The sequence below is a fragment of the Jaculus jaculus genome, chromosome 10, assembly GCF_020740685.1.
Source record: "Jaculus jaculus isolate mJacJac1 chromosome 10, mJacJac1.mat.Y.cur, whole genome shotgun sequence".
NCBI lineage: Eukaryota > Metazoa > Chordata > Mammalia > Rodentia > Dipodidae > Jaculus > Jaculus jaculus.
This window is the reverse complement of record NC_059111.1, coordinates 55,988,780-56,005,573: the sequence shown is the minus strand read 5'-3', so window position 1 is coordinate 56,005,573 and position 16,794 is coordinate 55,988,780. Positions and strand designations below refer to the sequence as shown.

General features: G+C 40.0%; 1 protein-coding gene across 11 annotated transcripts in view; it reads right to left on the bottom strand.

Annotated features, from left to right (window-relative positions):
• Positions 1 to 16,794, bottom strand: part of Adam22 (ADAM metallopeptidase domain 22) — a 255,202-nt gene that overhangs the window by 211,357 nt on the left and 27,051 nt on the right. For all 11 annotated transcript variants that reach the window (XM_045160147.1, XM_045160149.1, XM_045160150.1 and 8 more), the window contains exon 3: positions 945 to 1,021. In XM_045160147.1, coding sequence (XP_045016082.1) covers positions 945 to 1,021 — 77 coding nt within the window. The remainder of the gene's footprint in view (positions 1 to 944; positions 1,022 to 16,794) is intronic.

Genomic DNA, 16,794 nt, shown 5'->3' with positions numbered 1-16,794 from the left:
GGTACTAAATTGACTATATACACTGTGTACATAAATAATTTTTTAAAAAAACCTGCTTTACTGAAATAGGAACCTGACATCAAATCTTGTCCAGTAAGCTGATCATTAACCATACTTGGCCATTGAACACCTGAAATATTGTTAAATGCAAGTTGGAAACTGAATTTTAAAGTTTTAAATGACATTTCTATATGGTCCATGCTGGTCTCAAACTCCTAGGCTCAACTGATCCTTTCTCTAGGCCTCCTAGCAACAGGGACTGCAGGCAGATACCACTACATCCAACCAATTTTTACTTAACTAACTAATGTAAATATAAATAGCTATAAGTGGCTAATAGCTACCATCTAGACAGTGAAGTAACACATCATTACTCTTACACTCTTTAGCAAATTAGGTTAAAGTTTTCCATCTACCTGGTTTCTCAACATTAAGGATGCGGGCTCCAAATCTCACTCATGGTCTACGTGTCAGATTTTCTGGCCTCAAACTGTCTTCTTGAACTGTGGCATAGATGGTTCCAGCAAAGTTGTGATTCAACATTGCCCAGCCCAGAAATACAAACCTAGTTCTGGCAGAGATGAGTTAATACAGCTTTCTCTTTTCTGCTTTTCTTGTGAAAGACATTTCAATGTCTTAAGTATTATTTTCAAAATCTGTCATGCATTTAAACTCAAGTCATAGATATTATTATATAAAATAATGAAGTAACTCTTGCCCTCTATTACATATTAAGTTTTAGAGTTTTGCACCTTCATATATATAATTTATTTATTCTATATCACAGTTAATACTTTAAAGTCAATAGATAAAATAGTTTTAAATACAGTATTTAACCAATATGGGAAGACAAAGGAAAATATAGTCCTAAAAGATTGTACAGGACAAGAAATTGGATTCAATATGCATCTGACAAAAGTGAGGGTGGCTCAGCAAACACTTACTGGTTTAGCAGGACATCAAGAATGAATGATGTTCCAAAAGCATCGACCTGGAAGCTTGCCTGGTCAACATGGGTCAACTGCAAGATCAATGAGATTAAGCATATTTATTAACTCGGCCATGCAATTAGGTGATTAATATTTCTTAATACTTATTCAAGGTTTACAGTATCACAAATGAGAAAGCCAATTCAACATGAGAATAAATGCAAGCACACAAAGACAAAATCTGTACCTTCTAAGAACACAAAGTAAAATGCCATCCAATCAAGGAGGACAAGAGCCCTCCTTCTATACTTTGTCTCAAGTGGCAAAACACAAATTTTCTCAGACTTTATTAATCTTATTGTATATTAAATTAATAGCACCTTCAAAAGTGAGCTTTGGACCTTTAAAAAGGAAAATGTGCTTAATCCAAGAATGAAATAATAAATGATACAAACTATTTACAAGGAAGATAGGCAATCCTTTTTAAAATCTTTCATACTACCTCAAATATATACTTTAAAAATAATACTGCAGGCTGGAGAGGTGATTTAAAGGATAAAACATTTGCCTGCAAAGCTAAAGGACTTCAGTTCAACTCCCCAGGACTCATGTAAGCCAGATGCACAAGGTGGCCCATGTGTCTGGAGTTTGTTTGCAGAGGCTGGAGGTCCTAGTGTGTCTATTCTCCTCCTCTTTCTCCTCCTCCTCCTTCTTCTCTCTCTCTCTGCCTCTTTCTCTCTCACTCTCTCAAATAAATAAAAATAAAATAAAAAATATGCTTACCAGGTGGGCAGGCCTCTCTTTAAAAGAAAAATAAATAACACTATAGGGGCTACAGAGATTGCTCAGCAGTTAAGATGCTTGCCTGCAAAGCCTAGTGGCTAGGGTTCAATTCCCTAGTACCTATATAAAGCCAGATGCACAAAGTAGTGCATGCATCTTGAGTTGATTTATAGTGGCCAGAGGTCCTGGTGCACTCTTCTGTCCCTCTCTCTCTGTCTCTCTGCACTTAATAAAAATATTTTCTGGGCTGGAGAGATGGCTTAGCGGTTAAGCGCTTGCCTGTGAAGCCTAAGGACCCCGGTTCGAGGCTCGGTTCCCCAGGTCCCACATTAGCCAGATGCACAAGGGGGCGCACGCGTCTGGAGTTCGTTTGCAGAGGCTGGAAGCCCTGGCGCGCCCATTCTCTCTCTCTCCCTCTATCTGTCTTTCTCTGTCTGTCGCTCTCAAATAAATAAATAAATAATTTAAAAAAAATATTTTCTAAGTTTAGTTATTTATTAAATTTTTTATTTATTTGAGAGAGAAAGAGGGAGAGAGAATGGTTGCACCAGGGCATACAGACACTGCAAACGAACTCCAGATACTGCATTACCTTATGCCTCTGGTTTATGTGGGGCCTGGAGAATAGAACCTTGGTCCTTTTGGCTTTGAAGGCAAGTGCCTTATCTGTTAAGCCATATCTACAGCCCTTATTATTTATTTGAGAGAGAGAATGGGTATGCCAGGGCCTCTAGCCACTTCAAACGAACTCCAGGCACAAGCATCACCATGTGCATCTGGTTTATGTGGGTCTGGGGAATCAAACCAGGGTTCTTGGGTTTCACAGGCAAGTGCCTTAATGGCTAAGCCATCTCTCCAGCCCCTAAAATGTTTTTAAAAATAAATAATACTTCAGTTCTAATTTGCCAAATCCAATGTCATAGCTTCCACATCTCTCTAAGAGTAAAATGAAACCTCTGTACATTTCACTAACCAAAATTTTCTTGGAAAAAATCATAGTTTCATGCAATATCATATGAACTTCTAGAGAGAATCACAAGGGACTCTAAAAATATAGCATCTAAATAAAAATGAAATTTGTAGGTAAATGGATATAACTAGAAAAATCATATTGACTGAAGTAACCCAGATTCAGGCATACATACAGCACATGTTCTGTCTCATATGCAGATCCTATCTTCAAATATCTAGATTACAGGGTATAAGTCAGAATGAGTGTTTGAAGAGACCATGAAGCTTATAAAGGGCTAGGGGGGAGGAGGGGTGTTATTCAGGGATAGTAGAACACATGGATCATGTAAGTAGAAGGGTAGTAATACTGGAAGAAAAATATTTAAGCAGGGATAGGATGGGAGGATGTAGAAGGGATGGGGGTGGTAGGAAGATAACTAAAATTAAGTACATGAATAAACCATATGAAAAACTGCTATTTGGAAGGCCAACTTAAAACTTTAAAAAAAAAAGCATTTAAATGAAAGTTACCTCCCAGTAAAATAAGGTATTAATTGAAAATCCTGGTGGCAGAGATGAGATACCTTCTAATGAGTTGTTGGACAAGAGATCTGAGAGGCCCCTCAAACAATATGGGCTATTTTCACTGCTGTTGATTGCCTACCAAAGTAGATAGTAGGTGGGCATGGTGGCTCACATCCTTAATCTAAGTACTCTAGAGTCTGAGGTAGAAGGATTACCATGTGTTTGAAGCTAGCCTGGACTACAGAGTTATTTCTAGGTCAGTCAGGGCTAGAATGATAGCTTGCCTAAAAGAGGGAGGGACTATATGGTAAATACCTATTGCTGAAGAAACTATACATTTCATTTTCTTGAAATAAGCTAGAAGCTTTGTACCAAAAGGTCCTACGCAATCTGCTGGGGAAGAAAAGCCATCAACAAACCTACTGAGCTGCAAACCCTGTGCATACCACAACTGATCTGTCAGGCAAACTATGCCCACTGGTACAATAGTCACATGAATGTGATGGCAGTAACAAACTACTTTCTTACTGAATTTTACACCCACTTTACATACTGGGTACAATAAATCTGTTCAAACATATGTAGCTAGGCACCCCAGAGGGAATCCAATAATAGGGATGTGCAACTGGATAGCATGTTAAACCACCTTTTAAAAATCTATGTTCCTTCCCATAGATTGGTACTACTAAGAGCATTGAACACACATATTTCTTTATGCAAAAAGTGAGGTAAATACAGAGATGTATAAAGAATGAATGTAAGAACAGGAGAATGGGAAGTAAAGTTGCAGAATTCTGTCTCTGAATACAAGTTCTGCTACACTCCTGGCCTCATAGCAATTGTGGTTTCCTACACATGAAAGAGTCTGTCAATATTTTATTATAGATGAGGGAGAGGTCCATGCAAGCCCCTATACATTCCAGAGTGGAAACTAATAGTTGCTGGGGAAGGACAAGTCATGTCCTTAAGTGGTGCAAATAACTTTCCACCCATGATGAAGCAAGTAACCCTAGTTTAAACCAGTGGATTAAAAAATAATAATAATTAGGGCTGGAGAGATGGCTTAGCGGTTAAGCGCTTGCCTGTGAAGCCTAAGGACCCCGGTTCGAGGCTCACTTCCCCAGGTCCCACGTTAGCCAGATGCACAAGGGGGCACACGCATCTGGAGTTCCTTTGCAGAGGCTGGAAGCCCTGGCGCGCCCATTCTCTCTCTCCCTCTGTCTTTCTCTCTGTGTCTGTCGCTCTCAAATAAATAAATAAAAAATTTTTAAAAAAAATTAGCTGCCAGGCATGGTGGCTCATGCCTTTAATCCCAGCACTCCAAAAGCAGAGGTAGGAGGATCACCATGAGTTCAATGAGTTCAAGGCCACCTTAAGACTACATAGTGAATTCTAGGTCAGCATGAGCTAGAGTGAAACCCTGCCTCAAAAAAACAAACAAACAAAAAAGCTGGCCATGGTGGTACATGCCTTTAATCCAGCACAGAGGAGACAGAGATAGGATCACTGTGAATTTGAGACCAGCCTGAGACTACACAGTAAATTCCAGGTCAGCCTGGATTAGAGAAAGACCCTACCTCAAAAAAAAAAAAAAAAAATAGAGAGAGCGAGCCAGGCGTGGTGGCACACGCCTTTAATCCCAGCACTTGGGAGGCAGGAGTAGGAGGATTACCATGAGCATGAGTCCACCCTGAGACTACATAGTGAATTCCAGGTCAGCCTGGGCTAGAATGAGACCCTAACTCAAAACATCAAAAAAAAAAAAAAAATAGGCAAGGGGTTGAAAGAGGATAAGAATATAATAGGGATAAGAATGGTTTTAATGGGAGGGGAAGGGGTGAGTGGGAGGAGTAGAATCAAAATACACTGAATATATGAATGAAGGAGGCAAAATAAAATATATATGTATATAGTGCTGTGGTGGTTTGATTCAGATGTCACCCCATAAACTTAGGTGTTCCAAATGCTAGATTCCCAGCTGATGGAGATTGGGGAATTAATACCTCCTGGATGCAGTGTATTATTGGAAACAGACTTATGGGTGTTATAGCCAGTGTCCCCTTGTCAGTTTTTGGCACATACTCCTATTCCTGTTGTCCATCTGATGTTGACCAGTGGATGATGTCCACCCTCTGCTCACACCACTATTTTCCCTTGCTATTATGGAGCTTCCCCCATTCGAGTCTGTAGGCCAAAATAAACCTTGTTTGCCCACAAGCTGCTCTTGGTCGCGTGATTTCTCCCAGCAATGCAAGCTTCACTACAACAGTAGAATTGATACCGAGATTGGGGTTGCTGCTAGACACCTGACTGTGTAGCTTTGGCCCTTTAGAACTGATTTTCAAGAGGAATGTGGAAGGATTTGAAATCTTGGCCTAAGAGATAGCTTACATTGCTGTAAGTACAACTTGATGGACTATTCTGGTCAGAGTTGAAAGATCTGAATACAGTAAGGACTATGGACTGTGAGGTTTGGCTTGTGAGAGTGAGAAAGAGCTTCGCCTGGACTGGGTTAGGAGAAGTTCATGGGAGAGGCTTACTGTTATGCCCATAACCAGAGAATTTGTGCAGGGTTGCTTTGTGTAGAAATGGACTGGTGTGAGCAGAGGGATATGGCACAGAAATGAAACCTTTGGGCTGAAACTTCTACCCATTCAGCTGCCCATTCAATTACATGACATTACAACCTCTGAGATTGGGCCAGCTGACCTGCACTGGGGTAAAAAGGAAGAACGAATACTCTTTTGAAGGGGACTGAAGGCTCAAGGAGTGTCCTGTTCTTCAAAGTCTACTTTATTCCCTGCTTGATTAACAAACTGGCATCCTACCTGGTATTGTAGAGTACAAGAAATGTAGAAAAGAGAGGGCCATTGAATTTGCAATGCAGTCTTGTGTTTTAGAAACGGCCATGGGCAGTGTGTAGCAGGTTTGCTGGATTGCCTGCATGGAAATCTGATGGAGCCATGAGGATGAACCATAGATTACAGTAGAGATACCGGGACCACGAGATGGCTGCCAAAGAGAGCTGCTGAAAATATGGCTGCCAAAGACAGCAGATGAAATTTTTCAGGATTGTGAGTAGCCTAGCTGAAGGGGTGGTATTGGAGTGCCAGAGACTTGTTGCTGGTTAGAATTATTGGACTTGGAGATTTTTCACTGACTAGAATTGTTGGACTTGGAGCAACAGAGTTTAATGTTTGCCCTTTTAAATCTTGTATTGTTTGAATATTTCTTTGTTATGCCCAATGCCATCTTTGCAATATGAATGTTATGAGTTTTTTGAGTTGTGGATGTTGTTGTAGTTGTTGGTTTTTTTTTTGTTGTTTTGTTTTGTTTTGTTTTGGCATTATGGCATTATGGCTCAGTTAAAAGACCCTGGATTATGGGGATGTTTGAACATCATTAGGATAAAAATACAGGGACTTTCAAAGTTGAACCGAATGCATTGCATTTTATATCATAGATGGTTATCAATTTATAGGGGTCAGGGTTGGAATGTGGTGGTTTGATTCAGGTGTCCCCCATAAACTTAGGTATCCTGAATTCTGGGTTCCCAGCTGATGGAAATTTGAAAGTAACACCTCCTGGGGGTAGACTTATGGGTATTATAGCCAGTGTCCTCTTGCCACACTCTCCTACACACACACACACACACACACACACACACACACACACACACACACACAAACAGTAGCATAGCTATATTTAAACCATAGGACTGTTATCTATTGTTTACATTATTGTGGTTTATTTGTTAGTCTGTTTATGTGTTCACTATGTTTTGTGGGGGTTTTTTTAACATGTACCCATTTTCTAAAACAAACATGTAGGGCAGGCATGGTGGCACACGCCTTTAATCCCAGCACTCAGGAGGCAGAGGTAGGAGGATCGCCATGAGTTCAAGGCCACCCTGAAACTACACAGTGAATTCCAGGTCAGCCTGAGCTAGAGTGAAACCCTACCTTGAAAAATAATAAAAAACTAAAACAAACATGTATAATTCCTACAATAAGAAAAAAAACAATAGACATTATTTGCAGCTAAAACCCATTTGAGCAGCTATACATAGCATGGTGAGGCTGTCAGTGCTCCTGCTCCCTAGAACCAGAGCATCACGGGAAAAGGCACCCCAGACTCTGGAGTATCAAGGGTTCAACCATCCCTGGGATTGCATATTCGGTACACCTGGGGTGTGCCAAAGTGAATGTGACTAATAATAACAAGGCTTTTTGGAATAACAACAAAAAAAGATAATTCTACTATTGAAAACTCTTCCAAAGAGTTTAGGGTGAGAGAATACTGCAGTTCCAAATGTAAATACATACTCATTGTTAAGGAAATATGAAATAAGTATGATAAAATATGACTAACACTTATAGAAGCTGTGAAACAAAGATTCAAGGGGAAAATGTAAAAACATAAAATAACTATCCAGATGGCAAGAATCTTAATTAATCAATATAATTAAATGCTGTTAATTTTAATTTCTAATTTCAAAAATGAATCATAGAATCTTAAGGGAAAAAGAACCTCATATACCCTATATAATCCCCATGTTCCTAATGAAGTGAGTTTATTGGCAGTCTGTCCTTTTCTCCTCACATCATCTAGCATCAACCAACTAGGGCCAACCTACATATCCCAGACAAAATTTCCAGACTGATTTATTGATAGTCTTTTTTTTTTAATCACAGAAAATTCGACACTGAAACAATCAAGGTAAAACTTCAACATAAAGAGAAAGAAGGTAGTGAGACTCCTCTGTGGTTCCTAACTTGGATCAGCTTGAGTTGCTGACATATCTGACAGGAAACTTGAGGCCCAAATAATAGGGATGAAAGGGTTTGGAAGGAGGGGAAGGATTGGGTATAACACAAAACTAAACCCCAAATGAATTGGTACCATATAAAACTGTCTCCTTGAAGGTAGACTAAAAGATATGACCCTCAATAGTAGCATTGGAGGAATTCCCAAAAAGAAGTGTCCTGGAGAGGGTGAGATGAAGCCTAACCTTAAAAAATTTTGGTTCTGACCTGTAACTTGCAGTGCCAAAAATAGTTGTGACCCACATTGAGCTGTTGATTAGAGAGACCCACAGGTCTTCAAAACAAGACAGGCTTCTGTCAAAGCACCTGACTACCCACCTCAGGTTAAAGTTACAACCCTATTTCTGAAGACGCTGTATACTGCCAACATAGAACACGAACAGCCAAGGCTGGAATCCAGATGACAGCCAGTCCCCAGACAGTCCATCCATCTAGTGCTGGAAAACACTACATGAGTTACTGGGAGAATGTGGCCAACAATGGTATGAGCAAGCAGGGGTCTAAACTGCTCAGAAACAACCAGCCTGACAAGAAGTACACACCAGTGCAATGGTGGCACACAGCCTTGATGGGTAACCAATGGCTTTCTGATTGGCTATGAGATCTGCTCAGTGGAAAGGAACCCATACCTGGAACTGGGAACCAAGTCAGAATCCTATGAAGACAAAGATTATGCTCTCCAAAATCAAGTTCCTAGTAGTCTTTGGCCAATAGAGGGCCTACATCCATCAAACTCTCCCCTAAACTAATAACACTTATCAAATTTAGCCTATGCTGACTTCACTCTATGGTGGAGAATCTGTTTTTCTTTTTCAGAAGGTAACGAGACCCAAGGAGATAAACCACCCCATGCATCAGTCAATGCCCAGGAGAAACCACAGAGTAATTGGGGAGACAAGCAAGGATGTTGCTTCCATGGTGTGTTTGACAATCAGTGCCAGGGTGAAGGAGACAGATGTCAAAGATACTCAATACATACCCAAGCAGAAATTCACAGGTTGCTAAGAGCTCATCACTGAAGTATACTTAAAACACGCCCACTGCCAGGTGTGGTGGTGCTCACCTTAAATCCAAGCACAGCCAAACTGAGACTACATAGTGAATTCCAGGTCAGCCTGGGATAGAGTAAAACCCTACCTCAAAAACCAGAAGAAAAACAAAAAAAGGCCCACCAAGGCTCAGGGAATTTTGTGGAAGAGGGGGCAGAGGACCATAAGAGCCATATGTTAGGATGTCATGCCCAGAGGCACTGTCTCCCCACAAGAACTGACCGCTGCTTCTACGAAGCATAACCCACAACCCCATGGTAATGCCAACAACCCCACTGAGGAGGATCTGCTGTGAAATGAGGGTAAACAAGAGGGAAAACACAGTTCTAGCACATGTTGTATCCATACACAATATCTTCTTGGGAAAAAAAAAAGTAGTGAGTGTTCTTAACTAACTTCAGCTTGAATAATGAATCCACCAATGGCAGTGGAGTGGGATTATTACCAACTAAATGGTCTCATACCATATGGCAATTGTAAAAGTAATTGACGTTATTCAAAAAGAAGCGTTGGGCGGGAGAGATGCCTTAGCAGTTTAAGGCACTTGCCTGCAAAACCAAAGGACCCAGGTTTGATTCCTCAGCACCTACGTAAGACAGACACAAATGGTGGCACATGCATCTAGAGTTTGTTTGTGCACCCATTCTTTCTTTCTTTCTCTCTCTCCCCCTCTCTCAAATAAATAAATAAAAACAAAATATTTTAAAAGGTTAACTATATAACAGAATCTTTAGCTAGTCTTGTTTCCTAAACACTTCTTGCCATTTAATTGCCAATATAATTGTAATTCTAGAAGACTATTATCTTGAGTTCAGTAAAACACAAAAATACCAATAGTATCACTTTTATATATTATCCCTCTTTCTGACATCAAATAAATCACCATAGCCTCACTTATACCCTACTCATTACCCCACTGCTTCAAGGGACCTCCATCAGTAGAGCTAAGAGACTGATCCCCACATCTACCAAGATGACTATTTCTCATTTTAGAATCTGTTGTAGAGATATCAGCAAGAGAGTGGCTAGTTAGTTAAACTATAAGACAATCCTGTGATGAATTGCACTATAATGCCACTTGTTAACAGTGGGTTCTAGCAGAACATATATAAGACCACTAGTAGTTTTCCTCCATATTTCTGTATCTAAGATACAGCTCCCTATTCTGTCCAGTCAACTCATTCATACCCATAGTTTTTATGAGCCATCATACACTACATATCATTTACATATTATCTTTAATAAGACTATTGTTTAAGTCCAATCATCTGAATTATTATAACAAAAGCCAAAATAGTGCTTGGCAGCAGGTAATTTAGAACAAATGAAACAAAACAACCTGCACTCTTTACAGAATGATTTTTTATTTATTTATTTATTTATTTATTTATTTATTTATTTATTTATTTGAGAGCGACAGACACAGAGAGAAAGACAGATAGAGGGAGAGAGAGAGAACGGGCGCGCCAGGGCTTCCAGCCTCTGCAAACAAACTCCAGACGTGTGCGCCCCCTTGTGCATCTGGCTAACGTGGGACCTGGGGAACCGAGCCTCGAACCGGGGTCCTTAGGCTTCTCAGGCAAGCGCCTAACCACTAATCCATCTCTCCAGCCCTACAGAATGATTTTTAATGAGGTAGTTGGAACTTGAGTTCTGGGTCTTTCATTTACAAGCAGAATAAACTGGGGCAAGTTTCTGGATGCCTCTTGTGGTGGTTTGATTCAGGTGTCCCCATAAACTTAGGAGTTCTAAATGCTAGGCTTCCAGATGATGGAGATTTGGGAATTAACACTTCCTGGAGGGAGGGTATTGTTGGGGGTGGGCTTATGGGTGTTATAGGCAGTTTCTCCATGCCAGTGTTTGGCAGTCTCTCCTGCTGCTTTGGTCCACCTTATGTGGGCCAGGGGGTGATATGCACCCTCTGCTCATGCCATCATTTTCACCTGCCATCATAGAGCTTTCCCTCAAGCCTGTAAGCCAAAATAAACCTTTTTCCTACAAGCTGCTCTTAGTCGGGTGATTTCTACCAGCAATGCAAACCTGACTGTAACAGTAAAGTTGTACCGAGGAGTGGGGTTGCTGCTAGACACCTGACTATATGGCTTTGGCCTTTTACAGTTGATTTTCAAGAGGAATGTGGAAGGATTTGAAACCTTGGTCTAAGAGATGCCTTGCAGTGCTATAAGTACAGCTTGATGGATCATTCTGGTCAAAGTAAAAAGACCTGAATGCTGTGAGAATTATCGACTGTGAGGTTTGGCTTATGAGGGTGAGAAAGAGTTTTGCCTAGACGGGGCTAGCAGTTTGTGTGGGAAGGTTGCTGTTATGCATGTGTCCTGAGAAGTTGTGCAGGGTTGTTTTGTGTAGAAATGAACTGGTGTGAGCAGAGGAATATGGCATAGGAAGAGAAATCTTTGGGTGAACTGCTGCCTGTTCAGATGCAAATGTTTGATAGATAACAACCTTTGAGATTGGGCCAGCTGACCTGCACTGGGGCAACAGGAAAAATGTAGACTCTTTTAGAAGGGTCTGGGTGCTCAAGAAGTGTCCTGTTCTTCAAAGTTTGCTTTATTCCCCCTGGATTAACAAATTGATGCCCTACCTGGTATTATGGAGGCATAAGAAATGCAGGAAAGAGAGGGTCATTGAGTTTGCAACACAGTCTTGTATTTTGGAAATGGCCATGGAAAGTATGAAGCAGGTTTGCTGGTTGCCTGCATGGAGACCCCATGGAGCCATGAAGATGAACTGTGGACTGCAGTGGAGACCCAGTGGAGATGCCGGAGCCACAAGATGGCTGCCAAGGAGAGCTACCAGCCCTGGATGAAGTTTTCCAGGACTGTGAGTAGCCTAGCTGGAGAGGCGGAATTGGAATGTCAGAGACTTATTGCTAGTCAGAATTATCAAACTTGGAGACTTCTCACTGACTAGAGTTGTTGGGCTTGGAGCTACAGAGTTTGGTGTTTGCCCTGTTTAAATCATGTATTGCTTGAATATTTCTTTAGTATGCCCAATGTCATCTTTTGCAGTGTGAATGTTTATTCTGTGCCTTTATGGGTTTTTTGAGGTTATTTTTTGGTATTATGGCTCAGTTGAAAGATCCTGAACTGTGGGTATGTATGAATGTCATTGGAATTGATAAAAACTATGGGGATTTTTAAAGTTGGAGGAATGCGCTGTATTTTACATCATGTATGGTTATCAGTTTATGGAGGCCAGGGGCATAATGTGGTGGTCTGATGCAGGTGTCCCCCATAAACTTAGGTGTTCTGAATGCTAGGTTCCCAGCTGATGGAGATTTGGGGATTAATATCTCCCGGAGGGAGTGTATTTTGGGGGCAGGCTTATGGGTGTTATAGCCAGTTTCCCCATTCCAGTGTTTGGCACACTCTCCTGTTGTTATGGTCCACCTTATGAGGGCCAGGGGTTGATGTGCACCCTCTGCTCCTGCCATTGTTTTCCCCTGCCATCATGGAGCTTCCCCTGAAGCCTGTAAGCCAAAATAAACCTACAAGCTGCTCTTGGTCAGGTGATTTCTATGAGCAATGCGAACCTGACTGCAACACCTCTTGCTCTTTATCCTACAAGCTACAAGCTGCTCTTGGTCAGGTGATTTCTACAAGCAATGTGAACCTGACTGCAACACCTCTTGAATGAGAAGTCCTCTTCTCTGAAAAAGTAAAAGAATGACAATATATACTTTGTAGATCTGTTGCCAAAATTAAGTCCATTCAGTCTTGGCATTTCTTGCCACACCAGTTCCTATGACTACAAAGATGAGTGAGATGTGGCTCTGTACCCAGAAATCTCACAGTATAAAAGGGAAGCTACTAAGCAAATAATAACAAAATTTGTATAGGTAAAGTAATAGATATATGTGCAATATACAACAGCCATCCTCTGTCAGCTTATTGAGGGGGAGTCGGTGCTTCTCACACTGACAACACAGTGGTAAACACTCCACGAAAAAAAAGGCACAAAAAATAAGGAACATCTCAGCACAATCAGGAAATCATATTAAATACTAAATTGATGAGGCATCTATAGTTCAGCCTTGAACTATAGACATTAAGAAACTTCTAAGCCATTGTGCCTCAGTTCTGGGTGCATGTAAGTCTTGCTCAGAAAGCTTTTTTTTTTTAAACTGTTAATATTGGTGCCCCAAATTCAGAGACTCATGATTATTTAGTCAAAAATAGATTCTAAGTAATAATGTCTTTAAAAGAAGTACCCATCCAATTCTAGTGTTTGGTCACAAGTTGAAAAACCACCACTCCAAACAGACCTAAGAAATATACTTGTTATCCAGAAATCAGTGGGAAATTGATATGAAGGTATGTGTGATAATATTCAATTCTCATCTTTTCCCTTTATTATTTATGACAAAATATGATTAACTTTGAAAACTGATCATTATTTGCTGAATTACTGAATATTATTATTATTTCATTTCCATTCACTTGAGACACAGCCTTGCTATGTAGCCCTCCCTAGCCTGTTACCTGCTATGTAGCCCAGGCTGACCTTGAACTTGCAGCAATTCTCCAGCATCAGGTTCCCTGATAGGATTACAAGTGTGCATCAACACACCCAGCGTTCCCAAATTATTTCTCACAAAAAAAATGTATACTTTTTAGACAATTTTGTACCTAAATTTGGTTGTTGAGTTCAATCAAAATAACAGCTTGGGTTGAAGAGATGGCTTAGCAGTTAAGCTCTTGCCTGTGAAGCCTAAGGACTCTGGGTCAAGGGTCGATTCCCCAGGACCCACGTTGGCCAGTTGCACAAGGGGGCACGTGTGTCTGGAGTTCATTTGCAGTGGCTAGAGGCCCTGATGTGCCCATTCTCTCTCTCTTTCTCTCTCTCTCTCTCTCTCTTTCTCTATCTCTCTCTCTATCTATCTGCCTCTTTCTCTGTCTGTCACTCAAATAAATAAAGAAAAATTAACAAAAAATTAAAAAAAAAATAACAACAGCTTTAAAGGTTTTTTTAATGGGGGGAGGGAAAGGGAATCAGTGAAAGTCAAAAAAGGAAAAAGGGATTAATTTCCAGATCCATCTCTACACAGACCTTGGCATACTGTCTCCCAAAGAGTAGCCTCAATAAACTTGGTTTTGTTTCTTTAATTAACAGACAAAGACTGAAACCCTATGGTAGTTATCAAAGAGCTACCCATGTGAATCTACAAGGTGGATATTTACCATGGAATTTCAAAGAGGTAGAACTTGCTCTCTAACTCAAATTTCAGTTTTTGTCATTGACTTTACTTAATATGAATATTTTTGCTATTAATCTAAATATAAACTGTTGTCTTTATTTAGGGATATCTCTAAGGATACAGATCCTGTTGTGTAGACCTCCACTTCCAAGAGCCTCTAATTGAAGCCACCCATGCAAGCTAAAGAACGGCTTCCACTGTATGAGTTCCTGACAGACATTCCTTGGACCTGCCTTGCCAAGTTTCCAGTTCTTAGGGCATCAATAGCCCTAGACTCTGATTCGTGGGCTGCCAAGGTGGTCTCTGCTCCAGCAAGTGGAGACAGAGGAACTCTGCTGACACTAGCACCAGCTCCCATTTTCTCATCTCCATTCAGGAAGCCAGGCAGCCTCATTACCTATTTATGCCCAGCTGTCTTCTGATAAATCAGTCTCTCCATCATCTTAGCCATTAACTGCCAATTACTAGGCCTTCAATTTCAGGCCCAAACAAGAAGATGCTTACTCACATAATCCTGAGAGTCAAAGCAGACCTTAAGATGCCCAGTCATCTGAGAACAATATACTACATAGTTATACTGAGCTGTAATTAAATCTGAGTGCAAGGAACTCCAACATTTGGATACCACAAAATCAGCAGGTAAAAAAAATGCTTCAGATGAATCAATCCCAGAAAACTGATATGCCTTCTTGTATAGGAAGGGCCTGGGAGAAAATAGATGAGAGCTTTTTTCAGCCCACTATTGACTTGAAATGCGATTTAGAATGGAGTTAGCAAAACTCTCTATGCTTCTCATCATTCTTACATGTGAACTGAAAATAGTCACAATTATAGAGTATTGTGGGAAAAAAAATTTAATGTGTTTATTAAAGAAAGAACTTGTCCTGGAGAATAATGTAGGTAGTGAAAGCTAAATAAAGACTATCTGTGACCATCTCTGAGGAGAAGGGGAAAATAAACACAAGGTTAAGCTATCATACTCTCAAATGAATTAGTCAGCTTATCTCTAAACCAAATAATTTTTAAAGCAAACTTGTGAATAAGAGTTATCTCTGCCAGTTAGGTCATGATCTATCCTGGAGGCAACATCAGAAATAGGTCAGTTCCAAAGAATAAAATTAAGAATGGTAAGTTCTTCCCAACAGGATTTACATCAACCAGCTATCATGTCTTTCTTTTTGCCTGATTGAGCTAATCTTACTTACAGATATGAGAGTTGTCTGAAAGCAAAGACTTATTTTCATTAAACGTCCAGTTCCCCAGTGTTTATAGAAATAAAACTCAGGAATATTACTCAACAGATTACCATGGTAAAGAGCTGACACATACACATTATACTGCATCTTCTTTGGGAAACAAATACATGTTGTTAGAGGCCTTTTCTTTCTCTCCTTCTGCCTCTAAAAACATCTGCATCTGAAAATATTAATGAAATCATGCATAGTGGTTCATGCCTGTAATACCAGCATGTAGAAGGCTGATGCAGAAGGATGACTGTGGATTCAACACCAGTCTGAGATACAGAGTGAGTTCCAGGACAGCCTGAGTTGAAGAGTAATACTCTGTCTCAAAAAATTTAAATAACTAAAAAGTAAAGATATTAATAAACATAATTTTTAGTCATAGTACAAAGAAGTAAATCTAAATGGTAGCACAATAATTAAATTATTCAATTATATAAAGGTAATAAAGGAGACTTGGAGATAATTTTACTTGCACTTAAATTATTTATTGAAGTAAGTAAATATTAGCCCCTTCCCTAAAAAGATCAGTCTTGTCACCTAATCTAGAGCACTAAGCATTGTCCCTAGAAATGTAAAATGTATTTTTAAATATACTTACCCTAAATAACTTTTAGAAGTAGAAAATCCTTAATGATGCCATTTTAGGAGAAAAAGAAAACTCCACAAATAAAACCATTCCATTATGCTTACATATGCATATGTGTGTGCACATGTTGCATGCATTATTACAGGGAAAGTTTATAGCCAACTGTAACCTAAACAATAACTAGTATTTGAAACAAGCAAATTGTGTAGTCTGTTGAGTTCAACTATGAAGAGCTAGAAGCAGTAAGTGCTGCTCTAATTGAAGAGAGAGCATAGACAGCCTTACTAAAAGGGCTTCTAGACCTAACAAATGCTAACAGTGTCTCAAAACATCCAATCAGAATCACAGGTGGACTTCCCCTTAGCTCTGAATATATCTTTCTACAAGGAAGTAAAACCCATAATCATAGAGTTTTCTTCTTAGTGTCATGACCTCATATGTGAATATAAAAAGAGAATAAAACTGTTAGCCTCATCACTTATATTTCTTAGCTGGCATGAATTCAACTCTTTAAAAAAAAAATTTGGAAGCCAGGTGTGGTGGCACACACCTTTAATCCCAGCACTCGGGAGGTGGAGGTAGGAGGATCACCATGAGTTCAAGGGCACCCTGCTATTACATAGTAAATTCCAGGTCAGCCTGAGCTAGAGTGAGACCCTACCTCGACAAACCAAAAAAAAAAA